Below are 24,056 nucleotides of genomic sequence, written 5' to 3'. Positions count from 1 at the left end.
TCGTTACCGCTATTATCTCTCAGTATGAAAATAAGGAGACGCAGCTGCGATAGCAGGTAAACACGAGCATCTCTCAGTTCACCAGGGAAACCCGGCCTCTGCGCACACTCTTAACGCTGGTGAGTGACAGCCTGGGAACACAGCAGCGCATTCCTAGAAGTTAGTGACAACCCAGAGCGTCCAGGCAGGGTAGAGCAGCCAATCCGAGCGACAATATGGCCGCGCGGCATCACGTGTGCCAAGGAGAGGCCCTCAAAGGCAAGCCAAAGCGAGCTGCGATCACGTGATCCATAGGGGGTTGTTGCCGGAAGGCGTGGCTTCTTTTCGCTCCACCCGCCACCCGCAGCCCCCGCGGAGGCTGCTCGCGGGCCACGCCCCTTGAGCCCTGAAGGACTCGCGCTGGTCTAGAGGGGCGGAGTCTTCTTCGTGACCTTTCACCCCAGCATGGCTGCGCCCTTGGGACCAGTGAAATTCTGGAAACCCGGTAAGGCAGGGCAGGGAGCCAGGGTAGATGCCCCGACATGACTTTCGGCCTGGGGACCCGCCCGTGGGCCTGACCGGGGGAGGGCTGGGCACCATTCCTCCGCGCGCATGGATGCTGCAGCCCACGGTGGTCCCGAGGAAGTCAAAGGCCTCCCTTAGCCGGGCGGAAACTCTGGGTGACCTTGTTGGAATTTCTTAGCCTCCTAGGCATCTCTTGAGATGTAGAGTCCTGAAGCGCCCGTGTGTCTTGCTGAAGTCCTGGGGCTGCATTGGGGCTCGAGAGGCAGTTCAGCTCAGTGACTTAGAAGCTTGGGTTATGGAGTCAGAGCGCCCAGGTTCAAGGCTGCCTCTCTGCCTTGCAGCAGCAGTAGATGGAGGACCTTGAACTCTGCCTCCATCCCTCAGAACATCGCTGCCCTCACCTGGGAAGTGGGCGGAATACGAACACCTGTCCCGTGGGCGTGGAGGCAGGAGTACGTGGTCCGACTTAATGGCTCATAAAAGAGAAAATGTATTCCAGTGTTTTAGGGTAGGTCTTGCCCACTCTGAATGTTTACCACAAAGTGAACGCCCTCCTTCCTAGTGGCTGTCACTTTTCCTGTTTTATAGGCTAACAAGTCACCATCACAAAATCCTTTGTTTTTGCATTTTCTCAGGTCGGGTTCTTGTTGAAATACTAGACCATGATCTGTGTAGGATGCACCTTTTGTTCATGCTTTTCTTATAAACTAAACCAAACCAAGCTAAACCAAAACACTGTTTCGTAACTGGTACCAGCCTCTGCCCTTACTTTTTTACACATTTTTCTTTTTTTCTCCTCTACCTGCACTCCAGAAGATCTGGGTGTATACATTGTATTGTGATGAAGATAGTTTGAGACAGAAAAGGCAACAAGGGACAGCTTTCAAAGAGTGTTTTAGATGCTCCCTGGAAATCTGACCATGTGCCTAAGTGTTAGAGAAATAAACTCATGAAGGTGACACATAATTATTTTTTTTAAAAAATCTGAACTGGATATGGTAGCCCATGGCTGTAATCCCAACATTTGGGATGCAGAGGCAGGAGGATCTCTTGAGTTTGAGGCCAGTCTGGTGTATATTCCAGGGCAACCAAGGCCACAAAGATATACCCTGACTCTCTCGTTTGTCACTTTAATGACTCAGCATTTTCAGGCATCAGCTGATTGTCCACCCCAGTAAGTAATGAGTTATCAACTTATTCAAGAGTTAACCAGCAGACCAAAGAGTTAAGTCTAATAGAGGCTTGGATAAATTGCCAAAACTCAGACCAGGGTACCATTTTGGTTAAAGAACCTGGAACTGCTCTACAAGTCTGTCCCATTGTTTAGTCCATCTACTGTGTTGAGAGTACACTTCTGTAGTCAGTCAGGTCGTGAACACATACATGCCTGGGCTCAGCTCTCAAGGTGTGCTCTCCAAGTTACGTGTCCCTGAGAAGAGATGCTAAGCAAGGCAGAGGGGTGCTGTAAGGAAGATGACCTCAAGTACTGGACTGCAGTGCCTTCCCTGCCTGGGTGACTTGCAGAGCCACATAAGTGTTCCAAGTCTCTGCTCCCTTATCGGTCATTTGTCATAATAGGATTGCTGTGAGGATTAAATGAGACAATGCACAAAACACCCGTGGCACTAGGTACACAGCTATTATAATTGTATTAAGGTATAGGAGAGGGAGGGAAAGTGCAGTGTGAAGAATTGGCTGCGTCGTAGAGATGGTAATGGTTTTGGAGCGAACGCTGAGTGCTGAAACAAGTTTGTTATGGCTTGTTTATGGTGAGGTAGAGAATGGCTCTCCAGGCCATTGAAAGGATTTGTGTATTAAGGATGTTCCCAAACCCCCAGTCATGGAGTACTGTGATGGTATTATTATATGTGGGTGTATTTTGGGGTGTGGCAGGAGATGGTGCTGGAAAGGTAGGAAGGGACTTCATCTTGAAATGTCTTTTGAGAGTTAAAGAATCTGAGCGTCTGGGCCAGTGAGATGGCTCAGAGGCAAAGGTGCTCTCTGTGAGAGCCTTAGGGCACCAGCTTGATCCTCATGGGTCATGTAATGTGGATAGAGCGACTCCACAAAGTTGTCCTTTGATGTCCACACATGTGCTTGCTCTCTCTCACTCATACACACACACACACACACACACACACACACACACTCACTCCAAGTAAATAATAAAAATGGCCTCCCTGCTTTAACCCCAGCAATGATATGGTTAAGAAGGCTACTCCTAAGAGAGGTTGCTACTAAAATCCAGGATGGATGTTGAACCTCAGGTCTAGCTGGGAGCTGACAGGAGGGGCCCGTTAGATACCTCAGAGGTAAAGAGAAGAGAAAGTAAAGACAGTGATAATCCTGTGTTCTGGACAGGGTGACTGCCTAGTTCAGTGGGGTCTTGATGGGGTGACTGTGTAAGTAAGAGGGTCTGGATGGGGTGATGGCCTAGGTAAGTGGGTTTCAAATTTTGCTGTATTGTTGAATCACTTGGAAAAAAAAAATTCAATCCTTTTGTTATTGTCAAAAAATCAGGAACTAGGTAGCAGTATTTTTAAACATTTGGGGGGCTTCTAGCATGCCTCAAAGTTGGGGATCCACTTTTTGGGGCCCAGGTATACAGTTTTCATTCACTGAGATTTGAGTAGCTTCAGTGAGTCCTGAGCCCTGGGAATTCACTTTCACTTACAGCATCTTATCAGCTAGCAATAACATCTCTGTGATGAGTTGATATTCCCACAGATGAGCGAAAGGTTCCAGATGAAATGGGTTGTGGGAAATGCAGGTCAGGGAGGTGGTTGGAGCTAAGTGTAAGGTCAGGTCTTGGAATCACGGGCATGTCCTGTAGGCTCTGATAACTACAGGGGCCTTTAAGACAAACTGCATAAGGAAGGTGTGTAATGGACTAACATGTGGTGGACTGAAGGGTTGTGTGTACTGGGGAGACGTGTACACTGGGGAGATGTACACTGGAACTTCCATATGCAGTACCACACTCCGCTTGACTGTTGTCGTATGGGCTCAGAGTTGTTGATTTTTTTTTTTTTTCTTTTTTAAAGACAAGGTCTTCCTCTTAGCCTAGGCAGGCTCTAACCCTGTGATCCTCCTGTGGTAGGCTTCTGAGTAGCTGGGATTACAGACCTTTGACCAAACTTGGCTCTCAAATGGGAAAAATTTGATTGATGTTTTAAATGAAATATTTTTCTTGGGTCTGGAGAGATGGCTCAGTGGTTAAGAGCACTGACCTGCTCTTCCAGGGGTCCTGAGTTCAACTCCCAACAACCACATGGTGGCTCACATCCGTTTGTAATGGGATCCGACGTCCTCTTCTGGTGTGTCTGCAGCTACAGTGTACTCATACACATAAAATGCATAAATCTTTAAAAACAAAACAAAAAAGGAAATATTTTTCTTAAAGATTTATTTATTTACTTATCTATTTATCTGGTTATGAGCCATCATGTGGTTGCTGGGAATTGGACTCAGGACCTCTGGAAGAGAAGTCAGTTCTCTTAACCACTGAGCCATCTCTCTAGCCCTCCCCCTACCCCTTTTAAGTAATTATTTACTTATTTTATGTATATGAGTACACTGTAGTTATCTTCAGAAGAGGGAATCAGATCCTGTTACAGATGGTTGAGAGCCACCATGTAGTTGCTGGGAATTGAACTCAGGACCTCTGGAAGAGCAATCAGTGCTCTTAACCCCTGAGCCATCTCTCCAGCCTGAAATATTTTTTCTGAGTGTAGTGGTACATGCCTGTATTTCCAACACTTGGGAGGCCTGAGGCAGGAGGATTGAAAGCTCAAAGTTAGCCTGGAATTTGTAGTGAATTTCAGGCTATCCTGAGGTACACAGCAAGACCCTGTCTACTAAGACCAAACTGACAAGAACCATCTCCCTCCCCATCACAAGTCAACAAGACTTTAATAACCATTTCAAACTGTTTAGTCATGGTATAAATGGAGAGCTTAAATGACTAGTTTGTGATCTCTAACTTAGTAGTGTGGTATACTGGTCTTGTGTGTTCTGCCTGAGGTTTTTCCAGAAAAGAATGTTCACTTTATTCTCTGGCACACATGGGTCAGAGGGGCCTGTCCCTTTTCATTTTCTCACTCAGTAAGTATTTGATGGTGGCTGTCCTTGTGCCTTGCAAAAGCTTCATTGAGCTGCTTGAGGATTTTTTTCCCCCCACTTGTTTCATGATAAGAGTTGTGCTGTAGGACTGGAGAGATGGCTCAATGGTCAGAGCATTTGGTCTTCTTGCAGAGAACCCACATTTAGTTCCCAGCACCCATGCTAGAAAGGATTCTGAATTGGGCGCTGTTATCAGCCTTGTTTTACAGATGGGTAAATGAAAGCATTAATGGTTTTCGAGAATTGCAAAAACGCTACTTCCTTAAGCATGGCACACACTCCCAATTTAAAACCTGCCACAAACAGAGTGGGCTGTGGGGCGGGTAAGCAGCCTGGGCTTCCAGGTGTGTGTGTGTGTGTGTGTGTGTGTCTGAATGGAGTCTTTTGTAAGGAGAAGAAAAGCTCGTGTATGTGTACAGCAGCTGTTCTTGTAAAAGTCCTGACAGCTGTAGGTTAGAGACAGGAGCGCCCCGGGAGGGCTGGGAACCAGTGTGTGGGAGGATGCAGACCTCCCAGGAACAGTGTTCATGAACTCAGACATAACGGCATGGTTTAATGGTTTGAGAAGAGGGGTATTCTGAACAAAAGCAGGGCAGAAGAAGATCTCTGCCTTAGTTTGAGTTGGGAAGTGGGATGTAGCAATGGAAACAGGAGCCCATGACACCTGTTTTCCAGCCCAGGCTTTGGTCCAGGCCCTGCTCTTTCTTCTCTGGTTGAAGGGAGGTTAGCATTTGGCAGATGTGGCAGTGGCCCACTTACCTGCTTTTTGGCAGCTGCGTTCCTGGAAGTACCTGAAACAGGGCTGGAGATGAAAGCTGCTGAGCTTTGAACTTGCTTCTAGGAGTCTGCAGACCCAGCATCTCTGTTCTTGCTTTTTTCCAGAGGGAAGCTCACACAGGTCTTTAATCCCAGCAGTTGGGAGGCAGAGGCTGTTGGACCTCTGAGTTTGAGGCTAGCCTGATCTGAGTGAGCTCCAGGACAGCCAGAGCTACACAGAGAAACCCTTGAAAAGAACAACCAAACAAAACCCAAAAGATTCATTTTTATTTTGTATTTTGAGTGTTTGCCTACATGTATGTATGTGCACTATGCATGTGCTTAGTCCTCATGGAGCCAGAAGGGGGCGTTAGGCCCTCTGGAGCTGGAGTTAATGGACAGATGGTTGTGAGTCACCTTGTGTGTGCTAGGAACTCAACCCAGGTCCTCTGCAAGAGAAGCAACTGCTTTTAGCTACTGAGCTATCTCTCCAGCCCATTGCTATCTTTTAATTAATTAATTTTTAGAGTATTATTTCTATTTGTGTGAGTTTTGATTGCATGTGTGTCTGCACCATGTGAATGCCTGGTAACAGATTCTGTGGAGCTGGAGTTACGGATGGTTGTGAACTACCATGAGGGTACTGGGAACTGAACCTGGGTCCTCTGCAAGAGGAGCAAGTGCTCTTTACCACTAAGCCATCTCTCCAGCCATATCTTAACCTAGTTCTGTCCTTGGCTCACAGAGACAAGACGAGAAGAAGGAAAAGCTGTTCATATGGGACCTGTACTTCTTTCTCCATGAGATCTGCTTTCTTGATTTGTCATTGTTCTGAGCATGATGCTGTGGCTGTCTGCATTTTAATCTGCCCTGCAATGTTTCTTGGACTGCCATTTCCCATATGACTACCCTAGTTGTGGACAGTTGCATCAGGGTAGGCCTTCCATCTAAGGGGGATGTGCGTCCCTCTTGGTCCAATGTAAAGAACCTCTCACTGCCATACACAGCACACCCTGGAGCTCCAAGTCCCTTTCATTTCACTCTATGACACTTATCTGTCATTCTTAGTATACCAAGTTACTGGGAGGCAATGAATCCCCTGAGGGTCAGTCTGCATCTGTGCTGCCCAGGGCTGCTTTCTAGTGCTTAGAACAGGGCGTGCCATGAAACATTCAACAGTCTGTCTTGTCTTGTATATGGGTGCTTGCATAGCTGGCAGTCACCTGTGGGCTGAACTCTGGGCCATCAGCATCCTGTGGAGAAACTACCCCTTGGCCTGGAGGTTCTGGCCCACAGGCTTTGTCTTTGGCAGAGTCCCACTGGGTTTCTTTCACTCTGTTCAGAATGGTAGGACCCAGTTCTAGATGGCCCAGTAGGACCACCTTGTCCTTTGTTCTAGACTCTGCACTGGACTCTTTCTTGTGTTCTGTCAGGAGCCTCCCTAGCTTTTATTTTTTATTTATTTTTTAACTTTTTAAAACTCCAAAGTTTTATAAATTTGAAATCAAAAGCATTGTTTTCTTTGTTTATCTGTCTTTGAAAAGGTATAACTTTTACACACTCTTTTCTGTTTAACACACCAGAATCTGAAAAACATTTTTTTTTTTTCTGCTACAGGTACAGAAGGGCCAGGTGTCAGCATTTCTGAAGAGAGACAAAGTGTCACCGAGAACTCTGGGACAACCATCATTTACAATCCCTACGCTGCCCTTTCTATAGAGCAGCAGCGGCAGAAGCTGCCCGTGTTCAAGGTACTGCGTGCCTGTGGCTCACCGTGAGCTTGTCACTGAATGGTCCTACAAGTTATAGTGTTACAGGAGCCTACCCCATTCTCGTGTGTGCGTATATGCATGTGGGTGTGTGCATGCGCATGCGTGTGTATGTGTGGGGAGAGGGGGAAGAGATGAGGGCAGAGAACACACCCGCTTTAAGACTGGGAAGGCCTGAAGACTTTTTTCTTAGATCTTGCATATTAGGAAATGGGAAGGATCAGGAAGGCATTTCTATTTTCCTTTCCATTGTTTTGAGTTGTGAACAATTTCTAATGCAGAAAATGACACAGTGAACTACTTCTTCTTCTTCTTCTTCTTCTTCTTCTTCTTCTTCTTCTTCTTCTTCTTCTTCTTCTTTTTTTAAAGATTTATTTATTTTATTTATATGAGTACACTGTAGCTGTCTTCAGACACACCAGAAGAGGGAGTCAGATCTCATTTCAGGTGGTTGTGAGCCACCATGTGGTTGCTGGGAATTGAACGCTGGACCTTCGGAAGAGCAGTCAGTGCTCTTACCCGCTGAGCCATCTCTTCAGCCCCACAGTGAACTTCTAAGTCAACATGTTATCAACATATGGCCAATTTTTGCTTTCTTTTAAAAGATGTATTTAACAGTGTTAACTGTTAGTTTAAGAGTGTCTTTGGAAGAGATCCTTTGGTACTCTTAATCCTCAATGAGACTGTGTTGGGATTTCTGGGGTTAGCAGACATTCCGCATTGTGAGTGTAGGTGAGATGGGGTTAGCAGACAGACACTCCACATTCTGAGTGTAGGTGAGATGGGGTTAGCAGACACTCCGCATTGTGAGTGTAGGTGAGATGGCGCATACCCAGCTTCCTCGAGGCCAATGCATGAACTTGAGCACATTCGGAACCTTTTTTTCCTCACTGAAGTCCTTCCATTCCCTGGACACTGTTGATTGATCTCTTGGTGGCTTCACATGGCTGGTCCCCTTGCAGTCAGAAGGTAGGCTCACAGGCAGCTAACTGTTGTTGGTGAATGCTGATTTCAGCCTCTGGAGCATCTGAGGTTTGAGCTTTGCCTCCATGCAGTGTCTCTGGAATGACTTGTGTGGCATGGCCAGCAGCATGTATGCTGGTCTTCCTGCTGGACAGAGCTGTGTGGGAGATGACAAGGTTTGGTTGGTTGTTTTTTTTTTTTTTTTTTTTTTTTGTGATGCTGAGGATTTAATCCAAGATGTGCCATCAAGTGTTCAACCCCTGAGCTGTGTCATATCCCTAACACTTCTTTTATTTTTTGTTTTGAGACAGGGTCTTGCCACATTGTTTAGACTGGCCTTGAACTCACTGTATAGTCCAGGCTGGCTTTGAACTTATGATCTTCTTGCCTCAGTCTCCTGAGTTGCTGTGCTATCAGCCCCGCTAAGTCTTAGGTTACTTTCACTTAGACACTGCTGGTGACACCCTTCTAATAATGTGTTCTTTCTCCACATAGATGTGGAACGACAGACTTCTTGATTTACCTAAGTTGCCTTGGTTGGAGTTTCAGGTGACCTTAGACATTTTAGCTGACCTAATTGTGTCTAGGCTTTTTCCTCAGGTGGCTAGAGTTACCCCTTGTATGTGACTGGGATATATGGGTGCGACCCTCAGGACATGAGATGACCATTGCTTCCCCACCACTGAGGGGCACCATTTTTGAGTCATGATGAAGTGTCCCGAATCTGGAATAGACTTCAGGGTCCCTCCCTGTTTCACCAGAGGCGTGCTGGGAGACTTGCTTCACCACTGTAAGCTTTCATTTCCTTATCTGTGATATGGGTTAATAGCACCTGCCTGGTAGGATTGCTGTGAGGCTGGGTGAGGTCACCTGTGCGGTGTTTATAAGGTGGCCGACTTGAACTACCCAAGTACAAGGAAGTGGTTGTGTACTGAGTACGGAGATGTGACCTTTCTGCACTGCCCATCATTTTCTATCTATTGTATAAGTGAGGTGAAACCTAACGAAAAACAAGGTGAGGCTATTGAGAAGTGAATCGATCTCAGGTCCACATTACTGATGGAGAGCTAAGCAGAGCCCGGGTGCTGTTGGAGTCTTGAAAGACCTGACGATGGATGGAGCTGGGGAGGAGGACAGTGTCGCGCTCACCTCTCCTCTTGTTCAGACCAAATGTAAAGGTAGCTTTAGGAAGTTCATGGTGGAGCCTAGCCAGGAACAGCATGGATCCTGGCCTGATCCAGCCTCCCCAGCCCCGGAGGGCAGAAGTGAACTGAAGCAGCACCAGTCTTTCCTTGGCCCATTTCCAAGGCAGTCTCCCCTTGACTTCCCTCCAAAGCTGTTCCCTCTGGGGATGGACACTGCTGTGAAAGGCGTCTATGCCTGCCAGCCCCCTGTCTGATGTGCACTCCCTTCCTCATGGGCAATCCCAGGGTCACACGGCCTGGTGACAGTACCCCCTCGTCTCCCTGTCTCCATTCCAGCTGTCTCCTTGCTGTGTCTGGCCATGTTAGGCTAAAGCACATGCTGCGCCCTGTCCAGATCATCCTGTGTAGCCCAGGCTGGCCCTGAGCTCAGAGATCCGCCTGCCTCTGCCTCCATGTGCTGGGATTAAAGGCATGCGCCACCACCACCTGGCTTAATTTTCCTCCTCTTCCTTCTCCCTTTTTTTTTTTCTTTTTAAAAAGATTTATTTATTTATTATATGTAAGTACACTGTCTTCAGAACAGAAGAGGGTGTCAAATCTCATTAGGGATGGTTGTGAGCCACCATGTGGTTGCTGGGATTTGAACTCAGGACTTTCAGAAGAGCAGTCAGTGCTCTTAACCACTGAACCATCTCTCCTTTTTCAATCGTTTTTTATTTGTGTGTTCATTTGCATAAATGGAGGTTCCCGTGTTCTACCTGGCTCCAGTGTTTAGAAGCTTGGATGTTAAAGCTAGGAGTCTTCATTATTAACAAATGATCCTAGAAGACTTGCCTATTAAGACCTGAGGACTGCGTATCTCCATCCAGGTATAACATATCCAGAAGCCCTGAATAAGCAGGACCTTATTCGCTAGATGGAACCTGTCAGTCCCCCAGCCCTTACTCCTACCAAACACCTCCATAGTACGACAAAAGATGAGCTGACCTCTGATCAGAGAGGGAGCCCCAGGCAGGTTTCCTGCTGAATGAGGCATTGTGGAATATCTCTGTAATCAGCCATGAGTTCAGAAGTGCTTTCTGAAGCTAAGCAAATGGAACACTGGGATTTTCTGGGTTTGTTTTAGTAGTCAGGCCTGTTCCCACTGAGTGGGCATGGGAGACTCGGTTACCTGTGGATGTTTTATTGTCAACTTTGGTTTTGATACTTTTCCATACTACCAAATAAGATCTAATTTTTAATTAGGTAATGTATAAATATTGCATAAAAAACCCAGAGCTCTTCACATCCCTTTTCCTCACCCTTTTCCCCTCCATGGATTTAACACTGTTGTCTCTCTTCTTTAAAAACAAGTCCAGGGTCCTGGGAAGTGCTCCTGCTGTACAAGCACGAGGGCCTGAGTCTGGATCCTTGCATCCATGGATCAAACAGGGCATGTCTGTGCGTGTGTGCTAACTGAAGTGCCAGTGCGGGGCAGAGGCAGGAGGATGGCTGGGACCTGACTCTCAGCCTCGTTCCAGGTTCAGTCATAGACCCTGTCTCAAGGGAATAAGGTACAGACTGATAGAGCAGGATACCTGACACCCTTCTGCACATGTGCACAGTTGCTCGTGCATGCCCGAGCCCGCACACCCATACTTTCCCACATGCGTGTGCATGTGCATGTTTTTTATCCAGGGTCTCATGTAACCTAGGCTGGCATTGAATTTGTGATGTACCTGAAAATGACCTTGAATTACTGATTCTCATGTCTCTACTTTGTAAGTGCTAGGATTACAAATGTATACTCTCATGCTTGGTTTTTAAAAATGCATGTGTGTGTGTATGTGTATATATGTGTATGCATGTGTGTGTGCATATATTAATATGCCTGCAGCATTACTACTTATATTTTGGAGTGTGAGTGTATTAGTATGCCTGCAGTATTAGTTCTTACAGGTGAAAATCATTAATTGGAGGGTTGGGAGTTCACATGTTCTATAGGTGTTCCATACACATGTTGGCTCATGCTGACACCACAACACCATGGCACTTGAGAGATGGAACCACATTTTGATAGTTTTTTTTTTTTTTTTTTTTTACTTTCTTCTGGAAACAGTTTATTTCACAGTTTAAGTGTGTTGGGTCTTTTGAGACAAGATATGGTTGATTACAATGTCATTTTATTTTCTCCCAGCTTAGGAACCACATTTTGTACTTGGTAGAAAACTATCAGACCGTGGTGATTGTTGGAGAAACAGGATGTGGGAAGAGCACCCAGATTCCACAGGTGAGCGTTGCTAATGATGTCCTGCCGAGCAGATTGCAGTTTGGAGGACTTTGTAACTTTGGGATAGCCATTACTGTGATCAGCATCTCCTCTCAAGAACTACTCAGATATTTTTGTTAAACCTTTGAACTTATGATTTTTAGATTAATAATAGAGTTAATAGTTGTTTTCAATTTATTATATTTCCAAAATAGGGAGTCTTCATGCCTAATCTGTCTCTTGGTTCTGCTATCAGATTTGATATGCATGTAACTTCCTAACATTACCAAGCTTGAGATCTGTCATCTGTCAAATAATTTGCTCAGTTATGCCTCAATATACCTATGTTGTTTCCTTTCTTGGTGACTTAGCACAGTGCAGGGTCACCTAGAGGGAGGGTTGTTTGGGGCAGTGGCATCAGATAGGAATCCAGCTGTGGGTCTACTTGCAGTACCTGGCAGAAGCTGGCTGGACAGCGGAAGGACGAGTGGTCGGAGTGACCCAGCCTCGCAGAGTGGCTGCCGTGACGGTGAGTTTCTCTTTGTATTGTAGATTCTGCCTGCCCTTTCTGTTTCCTTGATCAGTTCATTCTTAGTTCTTCAAACAATACAAAGTAGTAGAAGTTACTCCTTAAGAATTTAGCGTAAGAAGAGCTATGATTAGAACTTTTGCAGAATTGATAGCTGTTGTTAGGAACCTTTTAGTAGTAAAGTGCTTAGGGAGTAAAAGTAGTCATATTTGTTTAAAGCCCAGATCTGCCAGCAGAAGAACTGTGCTGCTTCTAAGTGTCACTTCATATTTCTCTCCACGGTAAGGGGGAGTGATTGGGAAAGCGGCTGCAGGCAGGACAGGAAGGCTCTTCTAAGTGTGCGGTTATGACCATGTTTAAGTGTGCTAACTACAGCGAGAGGGAGAACCGAAATGAGGCAGTAAAATGGGGCAGCTGTGGACCTGGAGAAACATTTCTCATCACAAGAGAATTTATTAAAGCTTGAAAACAGAAAAAAATGACAGGAAGCCTTCAGAATGTTTCCACAGCGATTTCCTCCTTCTCCTCTTTTCTTTGGGAGACAAGGTCTCACGTAGCAGAAGCTAGCCTTGAACTGGAAGCAGTCCTTCTGACTAGCTACCCTGGATATTAGAAATGGTAGGGTGTGCCTTAAGTGTCAGCACTCAGGAAGCAGAGGCAGGTGGATTGCTATGAGTTTCAGGCCAGCCTGGTCTATATTGCCAGTTCCAGACCAGCCAAGGATACATAGTGACACCCTGTGTCAAAACGAAAGCAAAACCACTACCAACAGAACACACAAATGCTAGCTTCTGCACCTGCCTCCTTTTCAAGTCTGTGTTATGAGAGAAGGAGACGGATTCTCTGCCTCTCTTCCTTTGTCAATACAGCACATGATTTTCATTTTAAGATTCATAACATTTTACAAATTTTATATTATTAAGATTTTATGTGTCGTAATTATTTTATTGTGTATGGGTGTTTTCCCTGAGAGAATGTCAGTGTACTATGTTCAAGCAATGCTCATGGAGGTCAGAAGAAGGCATCAGATCCCCTGGGACTAGATTTACAGATGGTTGTGAGTCTCCATGTGGGTACTGAGAACTGAACCCAGGTCCTCTGGTTGAGGAGTCAGTGCTCTTAACCACTGAGCCATCTCTCCTGCCACATATTCAGTAATTAAAAAAAAAAATGTTTAAATGTGGTCTTAGTATACCATTCTTTCCTTTCCTTTCCTATTCTCCTTCACTCTTTCTCCTTTCCCCCTAAACTCCCTACCACCCCTTCTCCCCCTTCCTTCTTGATATCTGTGCTGGTGATGGAGCCCAGGGCCCACTAGGCAAGCACTCTGCTGCTGAGCCACATGCCCAGACCCAGTATGAGAATCTTGACTCACACTTTTGTTTCCTGGGATTGCAGACGTTGCTCCTTTGCCTTTTGGTACTGAGGTCCGGTAGCATGCCCCCATCTTCCTGGCGGTTTTGTCTACTTGAATGGGTTCCATTTTAAAACCCTGTGGTTTGTTTTCCTCCAGATGTGGATAAACTCCCTAAATGTCCAGTTCCAGATCTCTGTGTTCTACTGTGGTGTACTGTTTTCTAACTGTTTCGTTTCATTTCTTTCTTTTTTTTTTTTGGTTTTTTGAGACAGGGTTTCTCCGTGTAGCCCTGGCTGCCCTGGAACTCACTCTGTAGACCAGGCTGGCCTCGAACTCAGAAATCCGCCTGCCTCTGCCTCCCGAGTGCTGGGATTAAAGGCATTCGCCACATTGTTTTCTAAGTGCACTGTGTAAGTGTGTATCCCTTGTTTTGAGTGTTGATAGGTGTCCCCCGAGTATACTCTCCTCTAGGACATTGTGTAGACTTACCCAGTGTTGCTGTGTTGGTTTGTTTGTTTGTTTGTTTTAGGGCTGTTGGTTGACCCAGATCCTGGTGCTGCTGGGCCAAGTGCTGTATCAGGCTTTTACTCCAAGCCTGTTGCCGATTATCTTTAGTTGTGTTTATTCCATTTGATTCCTTTTCATTTTTACCTGAGTCTTTGAATGTTTTTAGTATAGAAGCAAATATTTAGAATGAGATATTATGCAGTATGTTACAAATACTAAAAGTGGGTAATGTGGTAAACATGAAAAACACCTGGAGAAATGGCGTGTTTTTATCAGTTAAGTCCGCCGGACAGGCACATCTGTAGAAACCCCCCTCCCTGAGTTTGGCTGCTTTCCACTGACAGCCATGTACATAGCAGTGACTTTCTGTTTCTCCTCGTGGAGACGGAGCAGCCTCTCCTCTCTGTGCACAGTCAGCACACTTACGTTTTGTTTTTGATGCTGGGAGGTTTTCTTGACTTGTAGCTGGTTATCAGTGGCATGGCATAAATGTCCGAGATCATTGCAAATTTTGGGAAGACCTCTTATCTTCTTTGCTGTGTGTATGTGGGTCTAGACCACCTCTGAAGCCTGTCTCCAGCCTGTGCACCTAAGACTGGCTTCTCCCTGGCTTGCCCTCGACTTTGCTTGATTTAGTTTCAACTTGATGTTGCTTTTTAATATATGTGCTGCCGAAGCGAGCACTTGATGTTGCTTTGACAGTAGTTTTCTATGGCTGAATGCTTCATCCCTCTCTTTTGGCTATGCACGGCATTTAGACTTTTGTCGTTATCTTTTGAGACAAGGTCTTCAAGTAACTCAGGCTGGCCTTATCCCTCTTGATACTCCTGCTTCTACTTCTGGAGTGGTGGGCTTACAGGGGGGACTCAGGGTGGGGTGGGGGAGGAAGACAGAGAGACAGAAAGACTATACAAAAGGAGAATAGGAGGCTTGGAATCTGCAGTGAGTTACCTTTTTTTTTTTTTTTTTTTTTGCTTTATTTAAAGCTTTTTTCTTTTTTTTCACATTAGCATTTTTTTTTTTTGATTGGATATTTTCTTTATTTACATTTCAAATGTTTTTTCCTTTCCAGGTCTCCCCTTCAGAAACCCCCTACCCCATCCTCCCTCCCCCTCACTCTCACCTCCCCTATACTGGGGCATCGAAAACCCTCAGGTCCTAGGGCCTCTCCTCCCACTGTTGTCCAACAAGGCCATTCTCTGCCACACATGTGGCCAGCGTCATGGGTCGGTCCATGTGTATTCTTTGGTTGGTGGTCCAGGCCCTGGAAGCTCCAGGGGGTCTGGCCTGTTGACACTGTTGCTCTCCCTCCATGGGGCTGCAAACCCCCTCAGCTCCTTCAGTCCCTTCTCCACCTCCTCCATCGGGGACCCCCAAGCTCAGTCCAACTGTTGGTTGTGAGCTTCCACCTCTGTATTTGTCAGGCTCTGACAGAGCCTCTCAGGAGACAGCCATATCAGGCTTCCATCAGCAAGCACTTCCCGGCGTCCACCATAATGTCCCGGTTTGGTGGCTGTATATGGGATGGATCCCCAGGTGGGGCAGTCTCTGGATGGCTTTACCTTCAGTCTCTGCTCCACACTTTGTCTCCATATTTCCTCCTCTGAGTATTTTGCTTAACCTTCTAAAAAGCACTGAAGCATCCACATTTTGGTCTTCCTTTTTCTTAGGCTTCATAAGGTCTGAATTGAATCTTAGGTATTCCTAACTTTTGGGCTAATATGCACAGTATGCAGTGAGTACATACTGTGTTTGTTCCTTTGTGACTGAGTCACCTCACACAGGATGATAGTCTCAATTTCCATCCATTTGCCTGCGCATTTCATGAAGTCGTTGTTTTTAATAGCTGAGTAGTACTCCATTGTGTAAATGTATCACATTTTCTGTATCCATTCCTCTGTTGAAGGACATCTGGGTTCTTTCCAGCTTCTGGCTATTATAAATAAGGCTCTTAAATAGTTTTCATTTTAGCTCCAAGTTTGTAGCTACAGAGAACCTTCCGTGTTCTTGATAGAACGAAGAATGCTTAAATTAACATGAGCAGTTGACATGCTGCTGAGTCTCAGAGATGTGCTGTGCATGCAGACTGAGCCCAAGAACGGACTCCAGAAGTTGTGCCGGATCTCTGTAAGAGGCAGATAGTAAGAAGGGTCACTGGTCTCAGCAGTCCAGGTTTACCCTCCAGACCAGGCCTTCCTCCCTCAAAGATTCAGGACCATAGGGCCCATGTGTTTGTAGAGGTGAGAGTTTCCTGCTGTATCTCACCCGCTGTGCTGCACAGGGTCTCAGGTCCAGCTTGCCATGTCCAGTGGTTTGCTGACTGGGGTCTGTTGAATTTGATGCACTTGTGGAGAATACAGCATAAGCAGTCGAGGCAAAGTTTATTAAGCCAACAGAGGGTCGGCAGGACGACTCATCAGTGAAGAGGCTTGTTGCCAACTCTGATTATCTGAGTTTGACTTCCAGCACCCATATGGTGGAGGAAGAGAACTGTGTCCCACAAGTTGTCCTCTTACCCTCAGAGGTACACTGTGACACATGGACCTACACATCTACACATACTTAGAATAAATAAATACAGATAAATAAACAAAGCCAATAGAATACAACCCTGTGTGATTATAAATGGTGGAACAAAAATGGTTGAGAATAATCTTACGTACATAGCTAATGTGTCTGTATTCATTTGAAGACAAGAAGGTTGTGCCCATAGCCGAGCCTGGTCTGGAACTGGCAGACTGCCTGCTTCAGCCTCCTGGGTGTTGGTATTATAGATGTGTGCCACTACACTCAGTTAAAATCTTAAGAACAATTTTCATTATCTAGCTGTGTGTATGTGTGAGCGCTGGTGTCCGTGGAGGCAGACACTTTTCTCTCCTTGGAGCTAGAGTTAGAGGCAGTTGTGAGCCACACTGGATGCGCTGCTGGGACAGAGCCTGGGTCCTCTGCAAGAACAGCATATGCTCTTGATGGCCAAGCCATGTCTCCAGCAAACACACAAGCACCCGTGCACGCACCCTCGGTTTCATATGCATATTTATACAAATAGCCAGATAGCAGGAGTAGAAGAGCTTGGTTTATTTCCCACCCACAGAATGGTTGTTTGTAATGCGACAGTTGGCTCATCTGTTCTCACTCTTCCCAGCCTTTTCCCCTGCAGGCTCCCAGTGGCTCCTCACAGATCCTCTGTGCCTTTTTCTGAGATGTGGAGGGTTAGCTCAGAACTACCATGATAGCTAAGCCTCCTGGGAAATGCTGGGCATGGAGAGATACACCCTCCAGAGGCAGAGCCGAGCAGGGTGCGTCTCTGTTTTCATAAGACGTTTTGAAACGCCGAGTGGTGTGAACTGGCTGCTTGATGATTGATTCCGTGTGGATTTGTCAGATCTATAATTTCAAGTCACTGGGTGAGGCTACTTCTGATCTTCATGTGCTTGTCAGTTTCTTATGCATCGGTGGCAGATAGTGCCAGACCGCACTTGGTGGGACGGCTGAGTTCAGGGCGTCTCTATGCTCTAGAGACTGTGGGGCTTGGGGCTGCCTGACTGGAGAGTGACATATACTTGTTTCCTCTGTCTGGTGTCCTGAGTCTTGGAGCCTCGTGGCTTAGCTTTGTTCTTTTCAGTCAGGTAGTGTAAATAGCAAATGTGGAACTTTCTTTGAAAAAACAACCAGTAAGAGTGACTGCCCCTTTACACTGGTTTGCACTTTGAGGTTGTGCCCTTGAGGCCTCTCCTCTCCAAGTAGCTGGGTTTACAGGCATGAGCCACTCCGTGTGTGTGTGTGTGTGTGTGTGTGTGTGTGTGTGTGTGTGTGTGTGTATGCAGGTATTGAGGTTAGAAGACAACCCCTGGTGTCATTTCTCAAGTGCCACCTTTTCCTTTGGAGACAGGGTCTGTCCTTGGTCTGGAGCTCACTGGGAGGCCAGGCTTAGGAATCCCTGGCCTACATTCTGGGATTTTACTATCATGTTTCCACTCTAGGCTTTGTATGTGGGTGAACTCAGGTCCTCATGCTTGCAAGGCAAACACCAGGCCATCTCCTCAGCATCTCCTCTCCCCTTTTAAGATAGTCTTGCTGTGTTTCCCAGGCTGGCCTTGAACCTTTGATTTTTCTTGCCTTTGCTTCCCAGAGCCTGGGGTTGTGAACATGTGCCACAGACCTCCCTAAACTGCCCTTTCATTTGTAGTGTGCCCAGGGTAGTCCTCATACTTTCCTCCGTTACGGCACGGGGATCCTCCATTAGTTTTTAAAGACACTTGTCTGTCCTTTTTCAAAACCAAGTTCTTACCTGCATTGGCTTTCAGGAGTGCTGGTAACTGGGACACGTTATTTGGCTTTGGGATATGTTAGCTTCCAAAGAGAGGATGAACTTGGCCCACTTCTGGTCAGTCATCCTGGTCTCCTGCCTTCCTAGGTCAGTCTTATTTTAAGGTGTGTGAACATGAGAAGTTGCCCATTGTTGTGTGGTCTAGCAGTGGGGGAGGGAGTACTCACTGGTTCCTTTCCATCCCATCTTTGGTACCAGATTCAGAGCTGAGTTCTCCTCCTCCTCCTTTTCCTCTTCTTCTTCCTCTTCTTCTTTCTCCTTCCTTCTTCTGTGCCCTTCCTTTTCCTCCCCTTTATGAGGATCAGAACTCACACCTTTTGCAGGTGTGGTACCACCAAACTGGCTTTAGATTGAATCCAAGGCTTATCTGAAAAGACTGTAATGTCTGGAGTTTTAATTTTTCATACTGGCTTAGATCTTTTGAATTTGAATTCAAAATTTTGAATTGTCTCTCTTTCTCCCTGTCTGTCTGTCTGTCTGTCTTTCTCTCTCTCTCTTTTCCTTTTTTCCTCTGGTGCTGGTCATTTAATCTGGGGTAACGCTCTGGTTATGAGTAGCTAACCACTCTACTCCTGAACCACACCCACAGCTCAGTTTCCTTTATATTGATCTGTAAAATCACTGTGTGATTTTTCTTTTATTTTGTATGCTTTCTGCTTTTTATTTTTTTATTTTTCTATTTTGAGACAGGGTCTCACTGTGTTCCTCTGGCTAGCCTAGGTCTGCTCTGTAGACCAGTCTGGCTTCAAACTCACAGAGACCTTCCTGCCCTGGGATTAAAGGCATTCACCACTATGCTTAGCTCTTGTCTACTGTTTTAAGTTGTCCCAAGACCATGACAGAATGGAGAGCTGTGTCATTTGATCAGCTGCTCTCTACTGACCTGCCTCTTTTCTTCTCATCGTTCACATACTATTTGATCTGACCTTTAAGTGTTCTCTAGCGTGTGCGCTGTGTAGTAATCGGTGTGTCTCTGTTTTCAGCATGGTCTTTAAGTGTTCTCTAGCGTGTGCGCTGTGTAGTAATCGGTGTGTCTCTGTTTTCAGCATGGTCTTTCTTCCCAAAGGTTGCGGGCAGAGTAGCCGATGAAAGGGGTGCAGTGCTGGGCCATGAGGTGGGCTACTGTATCCGCTTCGATGACTGCACCGACCCACTGGCCACCAGGATTAAGGTGAAGTGCTCAGAGTGACTTCTAGGGTGGGCTAGGGAGGGGACCGGGGACGTTCGTCTTCTGTGAAGATCAGAGTTGTTTGAATGAGCCCTTGAGTTTTAGCACAGACGAGAACACAGAAGTAAGATTTATCCCTGGTCTAGGCTTAGGAGGTTAGTGCTTCGCCCTTTGTATGTCCACTGCTGATGGTGTGAGGATGCAGAGTCCCCTTTTCCTATGTGTGTGCTGTAAATACAGAAACAAAGCTGTGCAGACAAACTCAGGGTGAACTGGTGTAAACTGGTCCAGAGTGGGATTCATCATGGCTGACTAGTTAGAGCTCTCTGAGTCATGAATTCTGTCTCAGCCATACTTGACAGAGTAGCTAAGAATAAAGTAATTAGCATAGTGGTAATTGGTAGAAATCAGTTCTACAGAGTCTCCTGCTACCACTATGCTAGAACCACTGTTGGCTACTGCAGTGGAGCAGTGAGCAAAGTGCCCTGATGAGATGGAGTGAGGGCCTTAGCCCCGGTGCCTTCCAGACTGGAACATAGCAATTACAACTGTTCAGACAATCGAAGTCAACACTGTAGCCATTTGTAAGTAAAGGGACCTTGGTCTAGCTAGGGTTTCTGTTGTTGGGATAAAACCATGACCAAAAGCAACTTGTGGAGCAAGGGGTTTGTTTCAGCTTCCATCATCCAGGGAAGTCAGGAGGAGCACGAGGCAGGAACTAAAGCAGAGTCCGTGGAGGAATGCTGCTTACTGGCTTGCTCAGCCCGCTCTCTTACACACCCAGGACAAAGTGTTGAGGAATGCCCGTGCCCACAGTGAGCTGGGCCCTTCCCCATCAGTCTTCAGTCAAGAAAATGCTCACATACTTGCCCACTGGCCAGCCTGGTGAGGGAATTTTCCCAGTTGAGGTTCCTCTTCCTAGATGACTCTAGTGTGTGTCAGACTGATAAAAAACTAACCAACACAGACCCCGTTTTCCAAATTTTTGTTACCCATGTTATCAGGTAAAGGGATCATGGGTTTATGCCTTATTTGTAGGTAAGCAGTTACACTGGGTGGGTGTCTCTTTCTGGGTCCATGAGAAGCTCTGTCTGCTAGGACTCATTGTAGAACTTTTCACTTTTGCTTTTGTGGGTGACATTTGGTACCAGGGCTAAGCAAACTATCTTAGAAACATATCCTACTCTTAGAGTCAAGGGGAGATGACACTGAGGGACATGCTTAGCCTTGTTAATGCACTGACTTTGTTTTGGGGTGAGAATAACAGCATTTTTATTAGTGTTCATTAGTCCCACTTAATTTTAACTGTAACTCGGTGAAATAGTTGTATCACGAGATTTGATGGGTGAGGACTGAGGCTCAGAGATGGCAAGCTCTCAGGCTGGGCTTTCACAGCAGGTAGAAGTAGGGCCGGGCAGACATAGAAGAATAGGCTCTGTCAGGCCAGGGTGACTCAAGCCCACGCTTTCTCTGCAGCTCTGTTGGTGGAGGTTGAGGTTGAGAAGATGCTGAGGAGTTGTCCAGATTCACAGCTCATTACCATAGTAAGTGATGGTAAACAGAGACTCACTGTAGACTCTTCACTGTTGGCCTTTGATGCCCATTCACACAGCAGCTAGGTCAGGTAGCACAGAGATGGTGTTGAAAGGTCTGCAGCCCAGTGTGGGATCTGTTTGTTTGTTTGTTTGTTTGCCAATGTTGAATAAAGCTGCTGGGATGTCTCTCCCTGAGCTGTCTGGGATCACTCTTGCGTGTGAACAGGGATTATACTTAAACTTGCACCATCAATGTAAATACATTTCTCTATCTTTGTATTTTTATTGTTTTAGTTCCTTACAGATGGCATGCTGGTCAGAGAAATGATGGTGGATCCACTGTTAACAAAATATAGGTAAGCCTGAGTTCCTGTGAGTCCCTAGTGTTTCCAAAATGCGCTGTGCACTGGCAGTCAGTAGGGTTAGCAGCTGAGATCCGGTCGTGAACAAACAGGCCCGTGCACTTCTGTCACCAGACCACCTGCTGCCTTGTCTTTGTTCATCGTGCCTTTGACAGGCTCCAGGAATTGTAGTGACTACAGGACCACAGCCCATAGAGATGTGACTAGCCAGTGTTGGGACCTCCTCACCCCCCTTTGCATTTTGCAACGCTGGGGATGGAACTTGGGGTCTCATACATGTTAGGCGAGGGTCCCACTTCTGCCCTCTGGACAGTGTTCTGTTGAGTGCCATACACAAAGTCCAGATGAGGGCTGAGCTCTTCCTGCCTCTTAGTGTTTTTGCCCATCACGGGGAACGCTAGGGCTACCCCACAGCTTTGGGATTCGAGACACGCTGTCCCACTCCTCTCCCTGCCTGGCACATGTCGTTCACAGCTGTCCTCTGTCTTTGGCTGTTCTCGTGGCTTAGCATTGTTGAGGTGCCTGGGCTTTGTTATCTAGAGTGTTGTGTGGGGTTACAGATCATACATACCAGTTAGAACCAGCTGTCAAGTTCTGCTGGAATCCCGGGTGGGTAGTGAAGCTCTTTGCAAATAGTGTGCTGTCATTATTCTCACTAAGGATGTTGAAATCACATTCTATGTGGGCCTGACATCATCGGCAGAGAATGACTTCGGTTTTCTCTTAATTCGATGTCATTACATGAGCGCTGAGTACCCAGAGGTCTCTTTGGTGGTCGGGGTGGAATTGCGTGGGGTGTTCCATGCTCACTGAGAGCATCTCTGATTCTTAGTGTCATCATGCTGGACGAAGCCCACGAGAGGACCTTGTACACGGACATTGCCGTTGGCTTGCTGAAGAAGGTACCGCTCCAGCACTGCACTCTGCTTTCTAAGTTTTGCATTGCTGCCTGGCTAGGAAAGTAATTACAACAATTTAGAAAACCAGCAAATACAGAGTGAAAAAATTTCCCATCATCCTGCTCGTTCTCAGAACCACGAGCCGAAGGTGGTTGTGTTTTTCTCCCGTCTGAGTCTGTCTGTGTATATGTTTTGACACAGTGGGATTGGCGGATATGTGCTAATTTGTATCTTGTACTTTTAGTACAAGGAGAATCAGATCAAGATCATTTCTCTTCACCATGAAATAGTCTTTGAAGACATTATAATTGTTATTTTAAAGATTTTATATTTATGTTGAGAGTAAGTGTAAGTCTGCGTACCACATGCATGCAGGTGCCTGCAGAGGCCAGAAGAGGGTATCAGGTCCTCAAGAGCTGGCGTAACGCGTCCTTGTGACTTGCCTGATGCGGGTGCTGGGAACAGAAGCTCTGTAAGAGCAGCCAGCGCTCCTAACCCCAGAGCCACCTCCCAGCCCCCGAAGAGTCTGCGCAGTGGCTGCTGCTGTCTGCCACATCCTTCCTGTACTGTTAGGCATGAGTGTGCCTAGGTGTCTGTCGGGCCTGTGGCAGTGAGCGCTCTGTAATTAAATGTGCCTCATTGCTATTTCTTTTCTCTTTTTAACTCTTCAGTATTCAGAAAATATTTCAAACATACCCAGAGTCATTTATAATAGCCTTTTTGTTCATTGTCTAGTTTTGGCAGTTAGCTCCACTCTCATTTCTCCCCTTAACATTATTATTATGGCTTTTTTTTTTAATTTGTTGTTTTCTCTGCATATAATCCTCAATGACAAGAGTCTAAAAAGAAATGGTAGATTGGGATGACCAAGAACTACAGCCTTGGGAAGACTGCCTGGGTGCAAATTTTGACTGCCAGATAAATGCCTCTCCAAACCAGTGTCTGTGTGTCTCTGTGTGTCTGTATGGGTGCAAGCCTATATTGTAACCATTAGCTACCTGTGCGAGTTTAGCTTGAAATTGTTGAAAGGGGGATAAAATAACTCTTTGATCTTTGCATGGGCTCTTCATGGCCACATGTGGCCCGTGGCTGCTGCCTGGAGAGGGCAGCCTAGGAGCTGCTTTTTGGGGAGGTCTGCTGGGCAGACCAGTTGGATGTCATAATTTGTCATAGGGCTTAAGTAAGGCAGCCCAGATCTTAGGATGACATCATACATAGAGCCGTGTACAAGTAGAAGGCTGCCCCTCAGACTGTGTCTGTCTACAGTGAGGTGACAGAAGGTGGGCTAGGTCTCAGATGCTCACCGCCTCCTCAGCCTTGCGTCTCTGTGCAGTGTACACACTGATTGGCTCTGTATGGCACACAGCTAGGAAATTATAAATTGCCTTGGTTGTTATCTTTTTCCATTACCTATTGGCCGATGATCAGACTTTTGATATGTATGAGGAGTGTTCTCACTAGGCTCTCCCTACCAAGGACTGAGTAGTAAGAGAACAGTGCTGCCCAGGCTCTGCCAGTGTTGAGCATCCTCACACAGCTGCTCCTGAGTATGGCAGATATCTGTGCCATGCCCGGGGACCACATTTCTTTGAATAACTGTTAGCACACCAATTGCTATCTTGGTGCTACCACTTGTTATTTATGGATTTTTTAGTCTACCTTTTCATATTTCTGAATGTGAATACATGTGAGAAAAATGTTTATTTTTAATAATTTCAAATTCAGCCCTTAAATTTAGGGTTAGAGTTAGGCAGTGGGTTAGGGTTACAATTAAATTTTAAATTCCTTTTATATTTTGCACAACATTTTTACTGGGTCATAATTTAGCAAACTCTGACATTTTAGACTCAGGAAGAATTGTC

The 24,056-nt window shown here is 46.1% G+C and overlaps 1 protein-coding gene across 2 annotated transcripts in view; it reads left to right on the top strand.

Annotated features, from left to right (window-relative positions):
* Nucleotides 1-380: 380 nt before the first annotated feature.
* The window catches only part of Dhx35 (DEAH-box helicase 35), a 61,410-nt gene continuing 37,734 nt past the window's right edge, over nucleotides 381-24,056 (top strand). The window contains exons 1-7 of one of the 2 annotated variants that reach the window (XM_021183591.3): nucleotides 381-484; nucleotides 7,000-7,133; nucleotides 11,436-11,528; nucleotides 11,959-12,036; nucleotides 19,297-19,401; nucleotides 21,228-21,289; nucleotides 22,128-22,197. In XM_021183591.3, the coding sequence (XP_021039250.1) occupies nucleotides 445-484; nucleotides 7,000-7,133; nucleotides 11,436-11,528; nucleotides 11,959-12,036; nucleotides 19,297-19,401; nucleotides 21,228-21,289; nucleotides 22,128-22,197 (582 nt within the window). In that variant the 5' untranslated portion in view covers nucleotides 381-444. Of the gene's footprint in view, nucleotides 485-6,999; nucleotides 7,134-11,435; nucleotides 11,529-11,958; nucleotides 12,037-19,276; nucleotides 19,402-21,227; nucleotides 21,290-22,127; nucleotides 22,198-24,056 lie in introns of both variants that reach the window. The other variant, XM_029474365.2, reaches the window with a different exon arrangement.

Source organism: Mus caroli, unplaced genomic scaffold (assembly GCF_978045245.1).
Source record: "Mus caroli unplaced genomic scaffold, Mus_caroli_1 scaffold_2, whole genome shotgun sequence".
Classification (NCBI taxonomy): domain Eukaryota; kingdom Metazoa; phylum Chordata; class Mammalia; order Rodentia; family Muridae; genus Mus; species Mus caroli.
The sequence above is the reverse complement of the archived record's forward strand: the minus strand, read 5'-3'. Positions and strand labels throughout refer to the sequence as shown.